Below are 25517 nucleotides of genomic sequence, written 5' to 3' on the forward strand. Positions count from 1 at the left end.
TGCTATCGAGGCAGTGTTAGGTGGGTCGGAAAACTGCTAGCCTGGGGGGAGACAAAGACTAATGGATTAACAGTAGCCACTGGCAGAGGTGAAAGAGATTCTTGCACTGCTTCTATTGGAATGAGCAGAAGCCTGAAAAACAAGATGCAGGATATTTCAGAGACTGCTGGAAGTCATTGCGGTACAAGTAAACACATGGGTTGTGTTAGGGTAGCTAAGAATAGAAACAGGGGCATGTATACTTGCGTGTACACCAATGCTAGGAGTTTAGTAAATAAATTTGATGAATTTGAGGTATTGCTAAAAACATCAAAGGCAGATATTGTTGGGATATCAGAGACGTGGTGTCACACAGATATAAGGAATGCAGAACTGGAATTTGGGGAGTACAATGTGTATAGAAAGGATAGACAGGACAGGAGGGGAGGAGGGGTTATGCTATTAGTTAAAAAACACATAAAATCCAAGGAAGTGAAGCCAGTCGACATCGATGGACAGGGCAGTGTCGAGTCAGTTTGGTGTGACATAAGCATAGGTAAATCAAAATTGAGAGTAGGAGTGTGCTATAGGCCTAATGACTCTGATGAGTATAATAAGATACTGTACAGGGAAATAGAATGGGCCAGTAAATCAGAGAGTCTTATAATGGGGGATTTTAATTTCCCAGATATTGACTGGAATTTGTATGTTGGTCACTCACACACTAGCAAGGCTTTTGTGGATTTATTGGATGATTGTTTTCTACACCAGCATGTTCGGGAGGCAACTAGAGGGAGTAATACTCTTGATCTGATTATCAGTAGTGATTCTTCATGCATTAGGAATCTGCAGATAAAGGAACCACTGGGTGGCAGTGATCACAGTGTGTTGAAGTGGGATTTACTCAAGGAGGTAACTACCATTAGAGGTAAAGGGAAGGGTTTTTGCTTTCGTAAAAGCGACTATGATGGTCTGAGACAGTATTTAAATTCTATACAGTGGGACCAACTGATGATGTTACCAACAGCAAATTCAAAATGGGAAGCATTCAAGGAACTAATCTTGGAAGCTACCAGGCTTTACATACCAACCAAGAAATATTGTTCAAGGTTCAGGCCTAAATGGTTGTCAGATGAACTAATGAGACATATGACAGAGAAGAAAAATGCATGGGATACATACAAATTAATGGGTGACATGGAAGCCTATGATAGATATAAGTTGGTCTGTAACCAAGTCACAAAGGAGATTAGGCAGGCAAAGGCAGATTATGAGAAATCCTTGGCAAAGGATGCAAAGAAAAACAGAAAAGAGTTCTTTACCTATTTAAACTCAAGAAGGAAAGGGATGAATCAGATTGGTCCACTGCATGTTGATGGTTCAACAGTTGAGGATCCAGCTCAGGTGGCTAACAATCTAAACGAGTATTTTGCATCTACATTCACACATGAGGAGTTATTCAGGAAGGGGAATGTCGTAGGTGAAGTAAACATTGGCAGTGAGCTAGATGATTTTCTAATAACTGAGAGGAAAGTGGAGGAGAAATTGTTGAGGATAAACATAAAAAAGGCACCTGGGGTGGATGGGATCTATCCAGTTATATTAAAGGAGGCAGCAAAGGAAGTAAGCAAACCCCTAGCCGTAATTATGAGAGGTTCTTTGGACTCAGGGGAGGTACTCATAGACTGGAGATGTGCAAATGTAACCCCAATTCACAAAGGAGGATCAAAGGCTGACTCAAGTAATTATAGACCTGTTAGTTTAACTTCGGTTCCAGGAAAATTAATGGAGGCACTGGTTAAAGAAGCACTGCAGGATCATCTGGACAAGAATTCAGTTATAGCTCAGACACAGCATGGTTTTGTTAAGGGCAGGTCTTGTCTGACCAATTTGATTGGATACTATGATGTAGTCACAAAAGAACTGGATGCAGGGAATAACTTTGATATTATATATTTGTATCTTAGAAAGGCTTTTGATACTGTTGCGCATGGAAGACTGCTGCACAAATTGGAGAAGTGTGGCATTGGAGGCAAATTGCTGCTATGGATAAAGGGATGGTTGAGTGGCAGAAGACAGAGAGTGGTAATCAATGGACACTGCTCAACGTGGACTAAAGTTATTAGTGGAGTTCCTCAGGGTTCAGTGTTGGGTCCATTGTTGTTTTCTGTATTTATAAATGATATTGATGATGGTGTATCAGGCTTAATGTCCAAGTTTGCAGACGATACAAAGGTTGGCAGGGTTGTTAAGGACACTACTGATACTATGCTGCAACAACAGGATCTGGAAAGGTTGAGCAGATGGGCTGAGAGGTGGCAAATGAAGTTTAACATTGACAAATGTAAAGTACTACATATGGGAAACAGTAACCCCAGATCAACGTATCAACTCTGTGGTACTACTCTGACAGTGGTAGAGAATGAAAAGGACCTGGGGGTAATTGTGCAGGCAGATATGAAGTTCTCTGAGCAGTGCAGACGAGCTGCAAGAGTAGCTCATGGTGTCTTGTCAATGATATACAGGAATTTTTCTAGCAGGGATAAGGAGGTGATTATTCCCTTGTATAAGGCAATGGTTAGGCCACATCTTGAGTACTGTATACAGGTCTGGAGGCCTCATTTCAAGAAGGATGTAGAGCTGCTGGAACGAGTACAGAGAAGGGCAACAAGATTAGTGAATGGAACAAAGGGTTGCTCTTACGAAGAAAGGCTTAAGTTTTGCAAATTACAGAGCCTGGAGACTAGGCATCGGCGAGGTGATCTGATAGAGGTGTATAAGGCTTTGAATGGCTTGAGCATGCTCAATGCCGATGGGATTCTTCCTCTTGCTTAGAATAATCACCTGAGAGGGCATAAATTCAAATTGAGGAAGGACGGATGTCGGATAGATGTGCGGAAATTTGCCTTTAGCCAGCAGGCAGTTGGTTTGTGGAATAGACTCCCATCGCTTGTTGTTGAAGTTGATAGCCTAAACAAATTTAAGGCTCAGCTGGACAGGTATTTCGAACAAACTTAGGGGTGAAATGGGAGTAGTGGTTGTTTTTTTTTTTTTTTTTGGCTGATGCTGAATAAGCTTGCTTTCTTGCATCATATGCCTCTACTAATGCTAATGCTAATGTATCTTTGTTCCATTGCTGTGATGTCTGAAGGAAGTGCTCACCACTTTCATTGCTGAAGCCGCCAGTTTGGCAGGAAGAAATCCAGGTGTAAGTGCAAGAAATGCATCTTCAACGACATGTCGCATTCCAGTTCTCCATAAGAAGTAATGAGATCTTCTGATCTTCCACAAGCTGCCTGTAGATACTGCCTTTAACATTTCTTGGAAAACAGTCGAAACATTTTGAAAGGCTTTCCATGCTGATTTCTCACTATCACCGAGGACACATTTTAACTGTTTGTCTTTGAAAAGTTGCCTTATTTGTGGACCAGTGAAAATGCCTGTCTTAATCTTCTCTGTGCTAAGTCTTGGGAATTTATCTTGCAAGTATGTGAAAGCAGGACTGTTCACTTCAAAAGCCTTCATGAAATTTTTCATGAGCCTCTGTTTGATGTGGAGTGGTGGAAACAAAACTTTATTTGGATCTACCAGAGGTTCAAATGCAATGTTCTTCATTCTGGGTGTTAATGATTTTCATCGAAGCCAACTCCTCTTCTCATAGTGGTACTCCTTGGCATGACTATCCCACTCACAGAGAAAGCAACAATACTTAGTGTAACCCTTTTGTAGTCCTAATAAAATGGTGATTACCTTTAAATCACCACATATCTGTGACTCATACTTCTGATAGTATACACCTAAGAGGATGTCCTCCATGTTTGCATATGTTTCTTTTTTTTTGGACGGCATATGCAAATGTATTGAAGGAAGCATATTTCCATTGTGTAATAACACAGCCTTAAGGCTAACCTTTGTAGCATCTATAAATAGTTGTCATTCTTTGGGAACGTGCCTCATGTTCATTGCTGCCATTAGACCATCAACATCCTTACAAACAGCAAGTTCACCTTCTGTCTGATAGAATTTTATAGCTTAAATAGATTCAAGGCAGAACTTGACAAACATTTGGAGCGAGGGGATGGGTGAAATAAGGGTTTTTTTTTGGCTATATAATCTTGCTTTCTTGCATCACGGTAATGCTAATGCTAAAAAATGCTAATTTATCATAGTCTTCATTTTGAGTATGAAATGTTGTCACTTTCACAGAATGATCTAGAAGATTCCACTGTTGTAGCCTAGAGGCCAAAAACTCTGCCTTATTTTTTGGCAGTTTTTGATCCTTGATGAGATCATTAAGCTCACTTTCTATGATCTTATGTGGTTCAGAAGGATAAAGGTTTGACAAAATGGTGGATCCCTTGAAATAGACGGCTGCTGTACTTCTTCGTGTATATCAAGTTGATGTTCATCAGTGTCTTCATCTTCATCAGAGTGTACAAAAAAATGGTTGGGTGGTTCAGGAATAGGTAGTACTTCAGCGTGAGACATAGGACAAATTGCAGATGGTATATTTGGGTACGTCACTGTTCACTTTTACTTCATTGTACTCCCTTTTCTAATAGAAGATACCATAGAGAAATAACAGTCTGTGATGTGATATATTGGCTAACTCCATATCATGGGCACTGTGAAAGGCATAAAACGTCCCTTTCGATTCACGTGAATGAATCGAAAGGGACATTTTATGTTTTGACAAACAGATAGTGAAGCATATTAGTGGAGCCCAGTTTTTATCCTGGTTGCCTACTTTACCCCCAAAGTACAAGAAGTAGGTCAAATACTGTGCAAAAAGAAGGAATCTTACAGAGAATCAGCGTTAACTGAGAACAAATCACCCAGAACCTAGTTGTATTCGAGGATTACTGCAACAGAATTGAAGATGCATTTGATGCGACAACAACTTTTCACATGATGCAGAGTGATGCGACGATTGCCAATCACGTTATAAGAGTGTGGTGGTACTGAAACTGCGGTGTTGTTGTGCATTTTGCTGAGAGACATAGTTGATAATGTAGAGTAACTTGCTAATATGAGCTCCTAACTGTAATTCAAACACAAAAGCCAATTGACAAGTTGTAATGTGATTTGTCTGTTGTTTTTTTTCCTAATGCTTACATCACAGCAGACTGTCTCAGCATTATATTGGCAACCCATGTCAATTGTATGCACTGTCTTTGGCTCTGTGTGCTTCTTAACAAACATATTCCCCCCCCCCTATCCTGTGTGTCTTTTCTGTTCATGTTGCACTCACCATGTTTAAATTCCACATCCCCTTTGTCCTCATAGTAGTAGTAGTAGTAGTAGTAGCACCCTGTTTCCAATATCCCTCTAATGTCTACAATTGTTGGCTTAAAACAATGTATAAAAATACTTTTAAATATTAATTTCTTTAAATATTAATTTACTTTAAAATATTACAAAAAATAAAAACATGGGAGTGATATTGTCCTTCTTTTATATACAATTTGATTCATTTTCATCAACTTTTCGATCCAACTCCATAGAATTTCAGCTTCTTTAAGATACAATTTGGACAACGGTGACTGATACAGGTGAGCCTGTTGAACTGATTTTAAAATCAATTTTGGTGCTGCCATCTCTCACAAAATATGTCTCCCAATTACTTTAGAAATACAGATAAGGAATGGCAGCATTTAGTGGATCTGCTGTATGTGGTGAAGCATTATTTGAAACATACTTGAAATGATCTCAGAAATATTTGTTTTCGGAAATATGTGTTGCATGAAAAATGTATGTATGTAGGTGTGTGTGTGTGTACACACACACACACACACACATACATACATACATTTATATATATATTTATATATATATATATATATATATATATACGCACACATATATATAAATATATATAAAGAGATAAATACTGTATAATCCTGTGAAAAACTTTTAATAACAAATTGTGTGAAGCTTTCAGGGTTAAATGGACCCCTTCATCAGCAAATTCTAACGGGATAAAGACATTAGAGACAAAATTTAACAGATACAGAGTTGTGCACATAGTAATGCATGCATGGTCACGAGATTAAACATTCAACTACTAGATTACTACTCGTTGTTGCACGGATGTGAGTGGATTTGCTGCCAGCGTTTATTCAGTTTCAAGATAGATGCCTCCAAGATAGAGTGTAGCCTCGTGCCCTTGCAGCAATTCATAGTTCTTGAATTGCATAATATGTTAAGAGACTCTAGCCAGAGTGGGAGGCGAAAGTGTCGAGATTGGTCAATCACTTCAGAATTGCACTTGAGAATAAGGTCACGGTGGGTGACCACTCGGGTGTGAACCAATGTAAGCAGGGGTTGAGGTGTGACGCCCACACCACATGGAGGAATGCCACCCCTCTATGTTACCAGGCAGTACTAGGTGGTAGATGACTCTCAATAAACCGGTGAAATACCACCACTTTGCTTATTGGAGGCTTGAAGTGGTGGAACCCATGTTTAGTCTTTAGAGCTAAGTTCCGGTCAACCCTTCCCTATCTCTTCCAACATGCAGTATGATTGATGACTTTTGAGGTTATGATGAATGTCGTGGCGAGATCCAATATTTCTTACATTTCGAGGTTACAGCTCTAAAATGGTGTTCGCAGGCCAGCCGCTAGTTAGTACACCGGACCGAACCTATTGGTAACTCTATAGGAGGCTTCCAGATCACCTAGTGTATAATCTTGCTACCTCTACTCTGCCAGATAGTGACTGGAGGGAGTCCGAGTAGTGTGTATGCGGGGAGCATTGTCAAGGCCATGTTATGTCAAAGATCTGGGTATATTCTTACAGCATGTCCCACCCACTTTTTCTTACTATTGAATACACCATGAATTGTCAAACTAATAGAGCAAGCTTATCTGCGAGAGGATCCAAACCTCCCAAGCACTTCCTAATTAATTTCACAAATATACGTGGTCTCAATTCAACTCAACTCAATTCAGATCAACGATGTCCATTTCCACTTGCAGTCTGCCAAATCCCATGTACTTTTTCTGACAGAATTTCAGTTATCGGTTGATTCAACTACTTCTCATCTTAGATGCCCAAATTATTCGCTGCATGATACCTTTTGCCTCAAAGGTGGTACTTGTGCATATGTCCGTTCTGATATTCAGAGACTTGGCAATTTGGAATCTCCTCTCTTTGATCTCCTCTGGCTTAAAATCTCTCTACCTCATTGTGTCAAATTCATCTGTTTTCTCTACTGTTCTCCCAACTCCACTAATAACTTGGAGCTCTTTGACTTCCTCTCTTTGCAACTTGACTTTCTCCAGTCCAACTTTCCTAACAGTGAGGTAATTTTCCTTGATTTTAATGTTCACAACTCCAACTGGATTCCGTTTTCTAGTCACACCGACCCAGCAGGTTGAGATGCTGAAGGTTTTTGCAATTACTAATTACCTAGCACAGATTATTCATTTACCTACTAGAATACAGTACAATCCTAATCATACAGCCAATACGCTTGATCTTTTTCTCACAAACAACCCTTCTAAGTACATGGTCGAAGTGAGAGATCCTTTAGGCACTTCAGATCACAACTTGGTGATTGTCTCTTCTCCAATGGAACCTTTATCTCATGGCTATTCCCAACCTCGTGTTATTTGGCATTACAAGAATGCAAAATGGGATGACCTGCGAGACTTCTTTTCTTCTTTTCCTTGGTCGAATTACTGTTTCAAAACTTCTGATGTCAACGTTTGCTCAGATCGTGTCAGTGAAATTATTCTTGCAGGAATGGAATCCTTTATCCCACACTCCACTTTAAAATCTCGTCCTTTATCTAAACCTTGATTTTCCAATAAATGTACTAAGGCTGTTCAAGAGAAGAATGTTGCATATCGTAATTGGCTTGTTTCTAATTCTTCAGTTTCATTTTCTGCCTACACCAAAGCTCGCAACAATTGTAAAGCAGTTATTAATCAGTCCAAACTAGAGTTTGAACAGGCTAAGATTAGAAAACTTGCTTCTTGCCCTAATGGTAGCCGAGCATTCTGGTCTCTTGCCAAAGCTATTGGCCGCAACTTTTGCCCATCTCTGCTCCCACCTCTTTCCAACCAGATGGTTCTGTTGTCACTTCAGCCAAGGATAAAGCTGACCTGTTAGCATCCCATTTTTCTTCCAGCTCATGTATTAATGATCTTGGTAAAACACCTCCCACCATTCCCAACACGCTCCATTCAATGCCTCCTGTGGTCTTCTGTCAAAAGGATATCAGAAGGATTTTGATGAATCTTGATACTAAGAAAGCTCCAGGTCCTGATGGTATTTCTCCACTTGTTCTCAAAATCTGTGCTCCTGAACTTACTCCTATTCTTTGCCGCCTTTTTTCACTTTCTTATTCCAAAGGTGTTTTTGCTTCTGCTTGGAAATTTGCTCATATCCAGCCAGTTCCTAAAAAGGGTGACAAATCCCTCCCATCCAATTATTGTCCCATTGCAATTACTTCTACTCTTTCTAAAGTAATGGAGAAATCAATTAACCGTCAACTCTTAAACTATCTAGAAACCTTCCGTCTGATCAACGATCGCCAGTATGGATTTCGTCAGTGTTGATCCACTGGTGATATTCTGGCTTATATTACCCATTTATGCACTAATTCAATGGAAAGGTTCGGTGAAACACAAGTAGTTGCTCTTGACATCTCAAAGGCTTTTGATTGTGTTTGGCATAAAGGTCTTCTAAACAAGCTTCCATCCTGTGGTTTGCCAACTGTTTTTAGTAATTGGTTATCCTGTTTTCTCTGTGATCGCGCACTGAGGGTGATGGTAGATGGCTCTCTGTCTTCTAACTTCTCCACTAATGCCGGTGTCTCCCAAGGTTCAGTTCTTTCCCCCACTCTTTTCCTCTTGTATATTAATGACCTTCTTCCATTGGCTGGAAATCCTATCCATAGTTTTGCCTATGATAGCAAATTGCATTCCACTTTCCATTTTGAGAAACCCTGTCCTGCTCAATCAGCTTGAACTTCTCAAATATCCGCTACCAATTCCTTAAATGCCGATCTTCAGGTAATTCTCCAGTGGGGCAAAGACAACTTAGTTGATTTCAACCCTTCTAAAACTCAGTCTTGTCTTATCTCTCACAAAAAGGATTCTTCTGCTCCTATGCTTATCTTAAGTGACACTCCGATTTCTAGGCAAAATGATATATCTATTTTGGGGATTATCCTGACTTCTAATCTCTCTTGGCACAAGCACATTACAAATATTGCTTCCTCTGCATCTAAAAAACTTGGTTTTCCTTTCGCTCTCGGTGTTACTTTTCTTCCAAACAGCTGCTCACTCTGTATAAATCGCAAATCCACCCCGCCGTGGAATATTGTTCCCACATCTGGGGTGGTGCCCCCAAAACCTCTCTCAGGCTTCTTGATTCCATTCAGAAGAAGGCAGTTAGGTTAATTATTGATTCATCTCTAACACAGTCTCTCCACTCGCTTTCTAATAGACGTCCTGTTTCTGCTGCATGCCTCTTCTACAGATACTTCCCTGGGCACTGTTCTTCTGAATTGGCTTCTATAATTCCCGCTATCTTTTTCAAAACAGTCCGAACACGTGCCGCCACCAGCCAACATCCATTTACTGTCCAACTTCAAACCCACAGAACCAACTTTTCATCTTCCTCATTTATTCATTCAACTGCCGTTTTCTGGAACAAAGTTCCTTCATACGTATTTCCTGAAAATTACAATGTACAGAAGTTCAAGTCCAATGTCAACAAATATCTTCTTTCGTCTTCTCAACCTGAAACCCAAGCACGGTACTGCATACTATAGGTTCCAATACCTCTTGTGTTTGGGGTTCACAAAAAAAAAAAAAAATCAAAATGAGATCACCGTGCAGGTGCCTAGTCTTCAGCCACTGCAATTTGCAGAACTTTAGCCTCTCTTGATAAGAGGAGGATCCCTTCCTTCCCATCACCAATCTTGTTGCCCTTCTCTGTACACGCTCGAGCATATCGACATCATTGCTAAAATGAGGCCTCCAGACCTGTACGCACTCCTCAGGGCGTGGACTGACCATTGCCTTAAACAGAGGGACAATCACCTCCTTTTCTCTGCTAGCAAAATCCCTATATATCATTGACAAATCCCCATGATCTGCTCTGGCAACCTGTCTGCATTGCTCAGAAATCTTCATCTCTGACTGCACAATTACTCCCAGGTCTTTTTTATTTTCTACCACCTTAAGTGTAGTACCACACAGTTGGTACTTTTCTCTTGGGTTACTTCTACTCATATGCAGTACTTTGCATTTGTCAAAGTTAAACTTCAGTTGCCACTTCTTAGCCCATCTGCCCAAATTATCTAGATCCTGTTGCAGCAGCACACTGCCACTACTGTCATTAACAACCCTGCCAACTTTTGTATCATCTGCAAACTTCGACACTAAGCCTGATATATCTTCATCAATATCATTGATAAATATACAAAACAACAGTGGACCCAACAGAGAACTCTGTGGGACTCCTCTAATAACATTAGTCCACGAAGAGCGGCACCCATTGATTACCAACCTCTGTCTTCTCCCACTTAACCATACTTTTATCTATTGCAGCAATTTACCCTTAATAACATTCTGCTCCAATTTGTACAATAGTCTTCCATGCACAACAGTGTCAAAAGCTTTCCTGAAATCCAAATATATGTATCAAAATTATTTTTTGCATCCAGTTCCTTTTTAATCACATCATAATATCCTATCAAATTTGTCAGACAAGACTTTCCCTTAACAAATCCATGCTGTGTCTGAATTATTGCGGCAGTCTTGTCTAGATGATCCTGCAATGCATCTTTAACCAGCGACTCCATTATTTTACCCGGAACAGAAGTTAAACTAACTGGTCTGTAATTACTCGTGTCACCCTTTGTGAATTGGGGATACATTTGCACATCTCCAGTCCGTGGGAATCTCCCCTGAGTCCAAGGATGCTCTTATAATTATGGCTAAGGGTTTGCTTAGTTGCTTTGCCGCCTTCTTTAATATAACTGGATAGATCCCATCCACCCTAGGTGCTTTTCTTATGTTTAAATTCAACAATTTCACCTCCACTTTGCTCTCAGTTATTCAAAATCATTAAGTACCCTGCTACAATTTGATAACCTTCTGCCATTTTCAAACCTTAATAATTCCTCACGTGTGAATGTAGATGCAATATTCTACCCCTTGAGCCTTGCACAATCTTTCCAGGGCTGAATTGATCGACAGGGCTCTCATCGTATACTCCCTCCTATTGTGTCTGGGCAGAATTGCAGACACTTTCAAATTCAACCCTAATTCACGGCTTTTTTTCAACAGTGATCTGTACTTGTTAAGTAATTCTGCCGGTCTCCTACTCTTAATATCATTTGTGCCAATGTGTACAACAATATCACCTTTTGTGCCCTTAAAAGATGATATCCGCTCTACAACATCAACCTTTGCCCCCTGGCAGACATACCCTGGTCCTGTTCCACCTATCCTTTTTACAAAGCATGTTCCCCGTTTCCCTGACAATGGAGTCACCAACAACTACTAGTTCCTGTGGGACCAGCGCATTCTGCCTTGGGGGTTGCCGCGGTGTTGCGCAATGACCAAGTGCAAGCTCTGGTGTTAATGTGGGCAGCTGAGAGCTTGATGGGCCCTCACTTTATATCCTTCGAGGGCATCCACCCTGTCCTTCAAGCTCTGATATAGGCCCACAACAACGTTCTCTGGTTTCTAAAGTGATGACACCGGTCACCCCTTCAAGACTGCCTTGCAGAGCATGACAAGTCAATTTTCTTTGGTGATACCAACCAATCCACAATCGCGGAACACTTCTGGTCGATCCACCATGATCTTAACCTCAAGCACGATTCTGAAGTGATTGACCAATCCCGACACTTTTGCCACCGCCTCTGGCTAGAGTCACTTAACATATTATGTAATTCAAGAACTATAAATCACTGCAAGGCCACGAGGCTACACCCTATCTTGGAGGCAACTATCTTGAAACTGGATAAACGCTGGAAGAAAATCCACACACACACACACACACACGTCCATGTAACAACAATGAGCAGCAATCTAGTAGTTGAATGCTTAATCTGTTGACCATGCATGCATGATTAAGCGCACAACTCTGTATTTGTTAAATTTTGTCTCTAACGTCTCTATCCAGTTAGAATTTGCTGATGAAGGATCCTATTTAACCCTGAAAGCTTCACACCATTTGTTATTAAAAGTTTTTCACTGGATTATACACTATTTATCTCTTTATGCAATGGAATCCAGTACAACAGGCCCATTTATTTTCATATATATGTATATATATATATATATATCCAAGTATGTAAAAAGAAAATAGGATTTTTAATTTATATCTATTTTATAATATTATTTCTAATCTGTAATATTATTTTGTCACAGATCTGATTAATGCCATCAAAAATGATTAAACATTATATGAGTTAAGTTGTAATGTATAACATGAAATGAAAGCTAGTAAAATAGCTACTCAAGAAAAACCAAAAACCTATACGGGTGCTAAACGCAGCCTGGAAAAAATACACATATGCCAAAATAACATAAAATAAGCAATACAAATGTACAATTAAAAAGTTAATTATAGGCGATAAGATACATTGAAAGGGACTTTTTCAAGGGCTAACCCTTTCAATGTATCAACCATAATTAACGAGCTATCCGTTTCTGTAGTCATCGTCCAGCATAACTTGTCCGAATGATAGTTAAAAGTTAATGAGATAGAGGGCCATAAATATAAAAGGTATTTTCGTTGATACGTTCCAATTTAGCAGTAAGCTGGCAAGATGACTGTTAGCCCGACGGATAGCCAAAATTTAATTAGAGAAGGAGATATATCTATTTTTAGGCTTATGTGTATAGTTTATAATATATGCAGTCTAAGCGATTATCAAGTAATTATCAAGTAATCGCTTAGACTGCATATATTATAAACTATACACATAAGCCTAAAAATAGATATATCACCTCTCTAATTAAATTTTGGCTATCCGTCGGGTTAACAGTCATCTCGCCAGCTTACTGCTAAATTGGAACGTATCAACGAAAATACCTTTTATATTTATGGCCCTCTATCTCATTAATTTTTAACTATCATTCGGACAAGTTATGCTGTACGATGACTACAGAAACGGATAGCTGGTTAATTATGGTTGATACATTGAAAGGGTTAGCCCTTGAAAAAGTCCCTTTCAATGTATCTTATCGCCTATAATTAACTTTTTAATTGTACATTTGTATTGCTTATTTTATGTTATTTTGGCATATATGTATTTTTTTCCAGGCTGCGTTTAGCACCTGTATAGGTTTTTGGTTTTTCTTGAGTAGCTATTTTACTAGCTTTCATTTCATGTTATACATTACAACTTAACTCAAATAATATATATATATATTATCATTGAATTATATTAAATAAAGTTAAATTATAATGAAATAAATAAATAATTAAGCATTCATTAGAGGCAACGACATGCAATTCCTCCATATGAAGCTGAAATACATCCAATATGTTAAATTAAATAAAATAAAACATAAGCCAGTAGTATGGCAAAAACTTTGTATAGTTTTAATTGGATTAAAAGTTCGAAATTATACAAGGGTTTACGGGCTACTATTTATATCTATTCTTTTCTTTTCTTTCGATTGTTTATTTGGGTTATTTTTATGTTAATTTTCGCTCTACAGTTTTTGCCATACTACTGGCTTATGTTTTATTTTATTTAATTTAACATATTGGATGTATTTCAGCTTCCTATGGAGGAATTGCATGTCGCTGCCTCTAATGAATGATTAATTATTTATTTATTTATTTATTTCATTATAATTTAACTTTATTTAATATAATTCAATGATAATATATATTTCGGCTTCATATGGAGGAATTGCAAGATGCTGCCTCTAATGAATGCTTAATTATTTATTTTATTACAATTTAACTTTTGTCAACATTTAATATAATTCAACAGTAATGGGTCGATATGCTAATTTGGCAACGCCTGTGCCGCCATCTATTTTCCTTTTTTCTTCTATATAAGCTGATTCAGCTTACAGTATGTCAGTGGTGTGGCTCTGCTCTAGAGTGCTGTCTGTTCTATATTTTATTTTTCGCTGCATAAGGACCACCGCCGTGCAAATCCTCTGCATTGGTGGATCGATCGGAGGAGGGAGGGTGAATTGGTACTTCGATCTTTTCACCATGGCGACGATTTGTATAGCGATTGAAATGCAGCGATTCCATGACCATTACTGGCCTCGTGGTCCTCTGTCGATATGGGGCATTGATGGTCAGTCTATTTTATTTTAATTTATTTTGATTTTGTTATCGTCTGGTAGTTCCTTTAACCCTCTTTTGGTGATATTTCATGTCTTTCGGAACTGGTACCTCTGGGGGGTACCGCTAAATTAAATAATTGGCATTAGTCTAAATTTTGTATAGTTTTAATTGGATTAAAAGTTTGAAATTATACAAGGGTTTACGGGCTACTATTTATATCTATTCTTTCTTTTCGTTCGATTGTTTATTTGGGTTATTTTTATGTTAATTTTCGCTCTACAGTTTTTGCCATACTACTGGCTTATGTTTTATTTTATTTAATTTAACATATTGGATATATATATATATACACGTATCGGCCCCAGAAAAGTTAATGCCTTGCTTCAATTTTCTTAAATACTAGAGAAAATCTCTTGATAATATGATATAACAACCAGGACACTAATTTCTCCTATCATAGTTCAATATTTCAAGACTAATTTCATCTAAATCTACTGAATTTACATACCTGATACTTTTCACAACCATTTACATACCTGATACTTTTCACAACCATTTCACAACCATTTCCACCTCAACAGATTTTTCCCATTTCAGTCTTTTCTTTTTGTTGTTGTTCTTCTTCAGTGATATTCTCAGTTTCTTTGTTTAGCAAATTGTAAAAGTATTTACTGCAAAGTTAGTACAGTCAGTCCTCGCATAGCATGATAGTTGTGTTCCTAGAAACCCTCGTGCAATGCAAAATAGCGCAATATAAACAACAAGCCTTATGGGAAAAATAGGGTTAGGTGCCGACCACTTAAGATTGAACACACATTTGTAACCAAAACATTACCAAACACAATAAATAATCGTAATAAAATACTTACGTCTTTTATTACGACTATTACGTAATAGAATATTGCTAATGCTTTTGCTTCTGCCGTAAGCAAACTTGTTTTTTGTTTGATTTTCTATCCAAACAGATGACAGCCATTCCATCTCTTCCAATTATTTGTGTCTTAATCTAATGGATTTTAATTACACTTTGAGTTGTTCCTGCTATGAAAGTTGTTTTTATTTTCTCTGAATTCTGTAATTCTCAGCGTTGCCTCATTTAGGTCTGTAGCACGTGCGATATCACATGGTCTTTCATTTCTCGTTTCACAATTCAATTTCATATTTTTTCTCTATCGACAGAGGCGGACTGGCCATAAGCCTTACTGGGAAAACCCCGGTGGGCCGGAGGCCGGTGTGATTTTGGCCATAAACTATAGTATGAGACCTCTATAAATTTTCCCGGGTAAGAATTTTTGACCCAGTCCGCCTCTGTTTATCGATATTGCTTTTCTTTTTCTCTCTGAATCTGCAGTGTCTTCACCAGGATGCTTACTTTTCACACCTTTTAAGTATTTTACTCATTTTTAGGGAATAAAGCACAATAACAAAACGAGGAGGCACGCTTGATACACATAAACAAAGCTGCGCGCGTGTAGCAACTGAATAAACAACACCGTAAAGGCAGAGATACACTATTAACACCTCACATTTTACTAAAACATATTTCTAGGGGTTACTACCATAAAACAATAAAAACAATTTCCAGTTGCGTTTCTGCTAGTGGAATCTGTTATAAACTGGTAGTAAACTCGATCTAATTGCATTTGCGATTATACTGATAGCTGGAATTGTGTTGGTTTTTATGTTATTATGGTGAAATGTGTTTCCCCTTCACTGATATAAAACACATAAATACATTTTCAGAATCTTCTCTTCATTCCTATCGTGTTGCATTCGGTTGTGGTGATTCTATTCTGCGTTCGACTGCCATTTATTGTAAACACAAAGGCGAATCGTGCATAAGCGACTTCGGTTTGTGTTATATAAGATATCGTTCCCCTATTTATAAATCGTGTACGATCGAATTCGTGTAGTGTAAACACGTGTTATACGAGGACTGACCGTAGTAGTAGTAATGGAGGCATGTGATGCAAGAAATTAAGTGTATGAGCTTATGTAGCATCAGCCAAGAAAAAAAAAAAAAATTCACAAGAAAAAAAAAAAAAAATTACCAATCTTGTTTCCCTTCTCTGTATATGCTCAAGCAACTCTACATCCTTCTTAAAATGAAGCCTCCAGACCTGTACGCATTACTCAAGGCATGGCCTGACCACTGCCTTATATAAAAGGATAATCAACTTCATTTTCCTTCTAGCAAAATTCCTGTATATCATTGACAATACCCAATGATCTGCTCTGGTAGCCTCTCTGCATTGCTCAGAAAACTCCATATCTGACTGCACAATTACTCCCAGATCTTTTTCATTTTCCATCCTAAGTGTAGTATCACATAATTGGTACATTTCTCTGGGGTTATTTCTACCCATATGCAGTACATTGCATTTGTCAATATTAAACTTCAGTTGCCACCTCTCAGCCCATCTGCCCAAATTTTCTAGATCCTGTTGCAGTAGCATACTGCCTTTACTGTCATTAACAATCCTGCTAACCTTGTACAAACTTGGACATTAAGCCTAATATACCTTCATCAATATCATTGATAAATAAACAAAACAACAGCGGGCCCAAGACCGAACCCTGAGGGACTCCACTAATAACATTAGTGCAAGAAGAGCAGCGTCCCTTGATTACCACTCTCTGTCTTCTCCTACTCAACCACCCTTTTATCCATTCTGGGAACTTACCCGTAATACCATACTGCTCCAATTTATACTGTAGTCTTCCATGCACAACAGTGTCAAAAGCTTTCCTGAAATCCAAGTATATGATATCAAAATTATTTTCTGCATCCAGTTCCTGTGTAACCACATCATAATATCTTTTTTCATTTACTTTTTTATTTTATATATATATTGAATATATTGTTTCACAGAAAATATTTTGGCCTGTTATATTAATTTTAATGTATGTTGTATAATGTAGTATCTTATATAAAAGTATTTCAATTGTATTTTTGAATGTACAAAACTGCTAATAGGCTGAATGAAGCTTATTACTATATCCCAATCAAAATATTTACCTCCTTTGATGCCCATAATAATGAAGTAGCACCTGAATTAAACTGCATAGTACACAATGTTTTTTTCCCAGTGCAATCTAAAACATGAACTGTACCTAGAAAATAAAATTAATTAAATATTTATTTTTAACAAATTTCCAATGTAAAAGAATAATATGACAGCCTAACAGTCCGAAATTTTTTTTTTCTAGCTTTGCTAAGCAATACACACAAAAACACATACACACTTGAAAAAAAAAAAAAAAAAAAACATATACTCACTCAAAATTTGTATGCTTTACCTGTATTCATTTTTGATCATGGAAAGATTTTCTTCCCTCACTAAAGACTGGACACTAAGTCTCTGTTTTCAGTGAGGCTTGGGCTTATGTTTAACTTAGAGACAAATACCATTATTCATAGTTCTGTCTAAGTTGCTAATATCTTTTTAAATTGTATAACATCACCTGAATAGGTGAATCTGCTATACAATTAAAAATCTGAGTAACTGCCAGAATAGATGTTTCAAAGCTTACTGGCTTTTCATCAGCTGGCAGGTGGTTTCTATTAACAAAGGTATGCCGAACTGTGAAAATTATATTTTATCCAGTGTACAACTAAGCTATGTATGGAAATAAAACCATTTAAAAATAAAACAACTGTTAAGTTTACCTTTAACCCTGTAGAATTTGACTGCATGTGCTCTCTCCAGTACAAAAGTATAGGGCTGCAAGGGTATTTCAATGCAATAGCTCCAATAAAATCAAAATGCTTTACCTGCACATTCAATTTTGATCAGAGAGATTTTCTGCTCTCATTGATGTCATAAATGTATAATATGTAAAATTCTTATGGATAATTTCATTTAATAATTTATTAATATTTAAAATTGTATATATCTGGTCCAAACATCAAATATATAGAATTATACATTTTTGTACTTTTTAAAATATCGCATACCCATAGATGAAAAAAGAGTGAATTTTTATTTAAATGAATATAAAAGTTTTCAAAATAATAGCCTGGGCTATATATACATTTTTTCCATCAGTTATATAACCACAACGAAACTGCTTCTAAATCTTTTTTTTTTTGAAAGCCACTTGAAAGCATTTATTTTATTTGCCACAACTTTTGCTTCACTAGAAAACTGTTGTCCCTTTAATGATTTGTTTAGTTTGTAAAAAAAAAAATGAAAGTGCCACATGGTACAAAATAAAGTGAATAATAAGAAGGATCTCAGACAGTTAGAATTTGGAAACATATTCAGAAATTATTGTTACATAATGGACAGGACCTTTTTTCTAATTGCATCCCTGAAGCAATTAAATTTCTATGTGGATAGTCATATTATTAGTATGATCTCCTGGTATAATTCATATAGAATTATGCCTTTATACTAAAAAAAATAATTCTAGCATAACCTTACCTTCCGACCAGCCAATCCAAAGCTTTTTATCCTTGAGAAACATGGGAAACTTCCATTCAGAGGAATGATGTTTTGTACTTGAGTTGTAATGATACGTTACATCTCCTGTTGCTAGTGTTTTTAGAAATCCTAGATCATATAATAAAGTTAAACAAATTCTTTTGAAAGTTTAACCCTTGTTTCTATCTGATATGCCATTGGATCAAAAAACTTGATCCATCCAATGGCAGATGAGATAGAAACTACCATACAACATTCCAATATAGGAATGTTATATGGCAGATCAGATAGATAACTGCCATACAACATTCCAATTCTGAGGGGATGTCTTCAATTCTTATATGATGATTGATCTGAATACTGCTTTAATATGGGGGAAGGGAAAGAGAATTTTTTAAAATTTTTCATCATAAAACCACTCTAATGCACATCAAAGAACTGAAGCATAAAGCCTCGGGGATCCTGGATGAAATATTTTCTTATTTACTTTTACATTCATCTTCCTTATGCTTACTCCAGAGTTAAAAGGATTTGGAGAAATAAATTGCTAATAAACAGAAATAACCACAAATATAATCCAACTGTGATCTTTAATAAAATTTTTTATGCATTTATCATAACTAAATTTGTCTTAGACAGATTATTCACATAACATCTGAATAAATGTGTGTTATTTAAATAAATACTAGCTTGTCATTTGAGAAATTAAAATTTATTACTTACTTCATAAAACTACTGGATTTTTCATTTCCTCACAACACAACAATATTCCTCCATCAAGAAGTGTCTTAAAATCTGAGACTTCAATAATTCTCAATCATATAATAGTATACATTAGAAATTAAACCAAGTTATTTTGTTTACTTCAAAGTAAAAATTTTTCTATGCTTATAGACACACATATCTTGCTGTTGCAAAGAAGTGCTAATATATAGATGGATATCACTGAGTGATATTTAAAAGTTAATTAATTAAACATTTATAATTTTGATTTCAAAAATTACAAGATATATTCTGTTATAATTTTTAAGAATAAAGTCTAATAGTCTAACCATTGGATATTTCAGGAGTTTCAGAAAGCAGCTTGTTATTTGGTTTTTTTTTTTTTTTTTTTGTTTTTTTTTTTAGGAGCATTAGCAACTAAGGCCATATTGCTCTGGGATATGCGGTGGTCATTCCCTGACCTTTCCGCATCCTCCGTATTTGGTGGTGACGGGCTCGAACCCCGGTCTAATCAAGAAGCGTGTGCTATGCACTGCTGCTCCTTCCCACCTGGCTACGGAAGCGCCAGAAAGCAGCTAAATATGAATTATTTAATATGTAATCTAATACAATGTGTGCATTAGTTCAAAATTTTATTATTGGAATATTTCAAAGAAAATTCTATTGTAATTTTTTTTTTTTAATTTAAGCCACCTACTGTAATTAGACTTAATAAGCACAATAAATTAAACACTCACCATCCATAGCTGATACAGCACATACAGGACATTCAGAACACATACTTAAACCAGTAATTTCAATACCAGGACAGCTTAAAACACATTCTGGAGGTTTTGCTGAAATGTTGAAGGACAGATCTATTCTCCATATGCTTCCATGTGCATTCTTAAAAGAAATTCATAAACCAATTTATTGTTCAAGCCTTACTATATTTTTATTAATTCTTGAATAAAAATTTATATTATTTTACTGCAAATTTTCACTAATAGTCCTTTAATACTTCAGAAAGCATTCCCATGGCTCTCTTTATATTGGTCAATGGCTTGAAAATCACACTGTATAACAGCGATTTCCAAACTGCGAGGCGCCGACTAGTGCAAAAGGAGGCACAAAAAGTTTAACAGAAATATAATTTTCATAACATAACATATATAAATAAAAAAAATATATACAGTAAACCCCCGCTATTCGCGGGGGTTACGTTCCTGAGAAATTCCGCGAATACTGAAAACGCGAATACTGAGTTATGGCGCCCATGGTAATAAAAGGGTTCCGTTCCAAAGTATGAAATATATAACAAAAATTAGTCTAAAATTTTGTCTGTACGTATTATGTGTATTTACCTACATAATATGACTATGTTCATAGACAAACGTAGAGAGTAAGTACATAAAAAAAAAAAAAAAAGCATAAGGCATCGAAATGAAAATAAGAAACAATTTATTAAATGTAATACTGTACATATTTATTAGACATTTTAAAGAAACCTTTCAAAAACATATCAAGAACATGGGTTGCTGGGCGAAAAATAACCATATCGATTTTTAAATCTTTCAAACCAGCCTTTGCTGGCTAAAAAACTTATCCCGCGAGTGCTATCACCAGTTTCACTAAAGTGTAGTGTTGATAAAGGTGTTTTGCCTTTTCACGAATGATAAGTGAACTTAACGGAATTTTATTTTGAGTTCGGTCTTCTATCCACAGATTTAAAGCCTTTTCCATTTTTTCTAATTTCACATCACGAGTTATAGAGCAAATTTTTGATGCAATTAGCGCGTTTTCACGGACACTACGGCGGATTTTTTCTTCCGATTTCTTGATTGTTCGTACCGTTGACTCATTGATTTTATGTTTTGCCACTGAGGAGACACTTTCACCATTAGAAATTTTGTCTAACAATTCAATTTTACTCGCTAATGTCATCACCTTCTTTGATCTTTTCACAGTTCCCTTTTTATTCGCGGCCATATTTTTGTAGGATTAGAAAAGAACTTGTCCACAATAAAATCACTTTCTTTTAACTTTAACACGCTCGAAAAAGTCTGTTTACATCAACACACTGCAAAATGGTAGATTTTTCACTTTTGTAAACGTATCAATTAAAAGCAAGAGATGAAACCTTCTATGACAAGCGCATTACACATACTGAACAAGGATTAGCTTGAAACATCCGCGCTCGCGATTTTGTCACCCCCCACCCATTGACCGCAGGACACTTCCTTTTTACACTTTTTAAGTTATTTTTACTCATTTTTAGAAAATAAAGCACAATTACAAAATGAGGAGGCACACTTGATACACATAAAGCTGTGAGCGTGTATCAAAACGAATAAACAACACCATAAAGGCAGAGACAACTCTATTAACACCTCACTAGCTCACATTTTACATTTCTGGGGGTTACTACCATAAAACAATAAAAACAATTTCCAGTTGCATTCCTGCTAGTGGAATCTGTTATAAACTGGTAGTGAACTCTATCTAATTGCATTTGCGATAATACCGATAGCTGTAATTGTGTTGGTTTTTAAGTTATTATGGTGATATGTGTTTCCCCTTCACTGCTATAAAAAAATAAATACATTTTCAGAATCTTCTCTTCATTTCTATCGTGTTGCGTTCAGTTGGGGTGATTCCGCGTTCGACTGCCATTTCTTGTAAACACAAAGGCGAAGCGTGCATATGCGAATTCAGTTCCTGTTATATAAGATAACGTTCCCCTAAATTGTGTAAGATTGAATTAGTGTAGTGTAAACACGTGTTATAAGACGACTGACTGTACTACTCTGTGGACTGGGCAAAATGATTTTAGCCACACCCATGTTTTTTTCATGGCGGAAAATGTTCCGGCGCTTTAAAATTCACATTTTTTTAGGTTTAAATCAGCGACCGCAAATACGCGAAACCGCGAATACAGATACCGCGAATAGCGGGGGTTTACTGTACACATAAATCAACTTTCATAACATAACATTAAATTTTATAACCTATTTTTTAAAGCATTTACCACCACCTATCTCACTCTAATTTCGATATAAACATGAGATAAACATTTATTTGGAAAAAAAAATATTATATTTTGCTGAAATGGATTGATGAATTATGATTGCTATGATGTAATGTAATATATATAATTTAGTGCGTACTATGTATGACATATATAGGTATATGTATAGATTGCATAGTATAGCATTAGCTGCATGATTGAAAATATGGTTTCAGCGGTGTGCGATTGTGTTTTTTATTGTTTTTGGCGTGATTACTTACTGATAATAATCATTAGTAATTTAGAAGTTGTATTTTTTAAGAATATAAATTTAATCCTAATATTTTTAGACAAATGGATAAATTTTTGACTGGTTACAAGAGAAAATCCACTAATAATGAAGATACTGATGGTGATATAAGTAAAGGTAGTGGGATACAAGCAACAGGGAACAAGGAGGTAGAACTCCCAAGATAAGAAAATGCGATTCATCCTATTTATCATTAGGATTCACAAATGTTATTATAGATGGCTTGGAAAAACCAATGTGTTTGTTTTTTATGAAAGTTTTGGCTGCAGATGGCACCTTAAAACTATGCATTCTGAATACGTTGGCAAGCCCATAGAATTTTTTCAAAGAAAATTAAATGAGTTTAATAAACAAAAGCAAACGTTCAAAAAAAATAGTTTCTGTTCCATCAAATGCATTGCTAGCATCATACCAAGTTTCTTACAGAATCGCAAAATGTAAAAAAACCACACACAATAGGAGAAACTCTAGTTTTGCCAGCAGCTATTGATATGGTTAAAATAATGTTCGACGAATCATATGCGAAACAGTTGTGACAAATACTGCTTGCTGATAATATAGTTGGTAGAAGAATCGATGATATAGCTGAAGATCTTTGCGATCAGTTAGTTTCTCAACTGCGTACTTTGAAATTCGCCATACAAATGAGGCAACTGATGTAGCTAAAGATGCTCATTTAAAAGCATATGTTCGATATGTTGCAGAAACTAATATAATGGAAGATATATTATTTTGCAACCCCATTCCTGGAATGGCCACATCCAATGAAATTTTTAATATAATTGACACTTTTTTTGATGAGCACGACATAAAGTGGAATAACTGCATTGGACTCTGTAAGGCGGAGCACAGTCAATATCAGGACACAAGGCAGGTCTTCAAGCATTAATTAAAAAGAAAGCACCCGAAGTTATCTGGATGCACTGCATGCTTCACAGAGCAGCTCTTATGTCAAAAAATATGAGCGAGGAACTTAACAACATTTTTACAAAAGTTACGAAAGTTATAAACTACATAAAAAACAGTCCTTTAAAAGTTAGGTGTTTGCAAAGCTGTGTGAAGATATGGAAGCTAATTATACCTCACTTCTATACTATTGTAAAGTGCACTGGCTATCTCGTGCAAAAGTGATTCAAAGGGTGTTTGAACTCAAAGAAGAGATTGCAATTTTTCTTGATGAAAATCATAATGAAGAGGCAAATTTATTTAGGAATGATAACTTTATTGTTAAACTTGCCTATTTGGTTGAAATTTTTGGAAAATTGAGGAAAATTATGGTCCTTTCATTGAATAAATCAATGCAAGGACTACAAATGCATTCACTGATTCAAAAAGACAGTAAAAGCATTCATAAAAAAATTAAAGCTATGGAAATCAAATTTAAAAAAAAAAATAAGTTCGACATGTTTCCACTTTTAAATGATTTCTGCGCCAGAGTTAATACTGAAGCAAACAAAAATCTAATTACTGAACACTTGGATGATTTGCTAATGCACTTTTCACGTTATTTTGAAGATCTTGATTTTACAAAGTTCACATGGATACAGAATCCATTTGTTGATGAACAAGATGATGAATATGGATTGACAACTATTGAAAAGGAAAAATTGATAGAATTATCATGTGATACTTCATTGAAACAAAAATTTCAGAGTGAAACCCTAGTTCAATTTTGGTTGAATCGAAGTGAAGAATATAATACTTTGTCAAGCAAAGCAATGCAAGTACTGCTGCCATTCGTAACATCATATTTATGCGAAACAGGATTTTCTGCATTAGATCCAAATATCGAGCCTGTTTAGTAGTAGAAAAAGAGCTACGAGTAGCACTCTCCTCAATGACACCTAGATTTGATAAACTTTGTGCTAATAAACAAGCACATCTATCGCATTAAAAACAAATTAATTTAAAAATGAATTAGATAGTATGAATCAGAGCTGTAATACTCAATATGTTCTACGTTGATAATAATATTAGTAAATTAATAAGAGGAGTATACCTCAATATAGTACGTGGAACACTTCCGTATGATACCCTCCAGAAATTAAAACGGAAACAACGAAAAAATCGACAACTTATCCGTACATTAAAGTAAAATATAAATAATTAAATAATTAAAGTAAAATATAAATAATTAAATAATCAATTTAATACAATTCAAAATCAATTTAATACAATTCAAAATCAATTCAAAACAATTAAAATTCAAATTAACGCAATTAAAAGAATCTAACGAAAATATTCAAAACGATTTTCCTTCCTGAAGCTGACAATGCTTTCCGACCGACTGCCATGATCACAGGAATGAAAATTACCGAATCAGGCTAAACCTGCAACTTAAATAGTGATTATATGTCTTCGCGCATGCGCGTAAAGGTCCACGCATCGGAGATCAAATATGGCCGCCGAACATTAACAGAATTCTCGTGTAATTTAATTTCAACGGTTTCTGCAATTAATAGTCGCATATAATTACGTTGAACGTTAAGTATTTTGGCCTCGTTAAATAAAAAAGTATGTTTTTCGTTAATGGCATGAAAGGCTAATTCTGACGCTGCTGAACGAGAAGCACGAACTGAGGCTTCGTGTTGATTTACACGAATATTAAGAGAAAACCGCGTCGAACCCTGGTAAGACGAGTCGCAATCACCGCAAGAAATGTTGTATACTAGATCATTAATTTGTGTTACGAACGCGGAAAGAACCGAGCAATTGTTCAGTATAGTGTGTAACTTCCGTATAGGCCTAGCTATAATTTTAAATTCGGTATCTTTAAAGAATCTGTTAAGCTGTTTGTGCCACT

At 36.2% G+C, this 25517-nt stretch overlaps 1 protein-coding gene across 1 annotated transcript in view; it reads right to left on the reverse strand.

Annotated features, from left to right (window-relative positions):
• Positions 1-25517, reverse strand: part of LOC150087426 (cilia- and flagella-associated protein 44) — a 577933-nt gene that overhangs the window by 399881 nt on the left and 152535 nt on the right. The window contains exons 8-9 of the mRNA XM_090372063.1: positions 20156-20303; positions 17288-17382 (exon numbers count right to left, since the gene is read on the reverse strand). Of these exons, the coding sequence (XP_090228189.1) occupies positions 17288-17382; positions 20156-20303 (243 nt within the window). The remainder of the gene's footprint in view (positions 1-17287; positions 17383-20155; positions 20304-25517) is intronic.

This window comes from Mastigoproctus giganteus, chromosome 4 (assembly GCF_048544385.1).
Source record: "Mastigoproctus giganteus isolate SK-2022 chromosome 4, ASM4854438v1, whole genome shotgun sequence".
In the NCBI taxonomy this organism is placed as follows: domain Eukaryota; kingdom Metazoa; phylum Arthropoda; class Arachnida; order Uropygi; family Thelyphonidae; genus Mastigoproctus; species Mastigoproctus giganteus.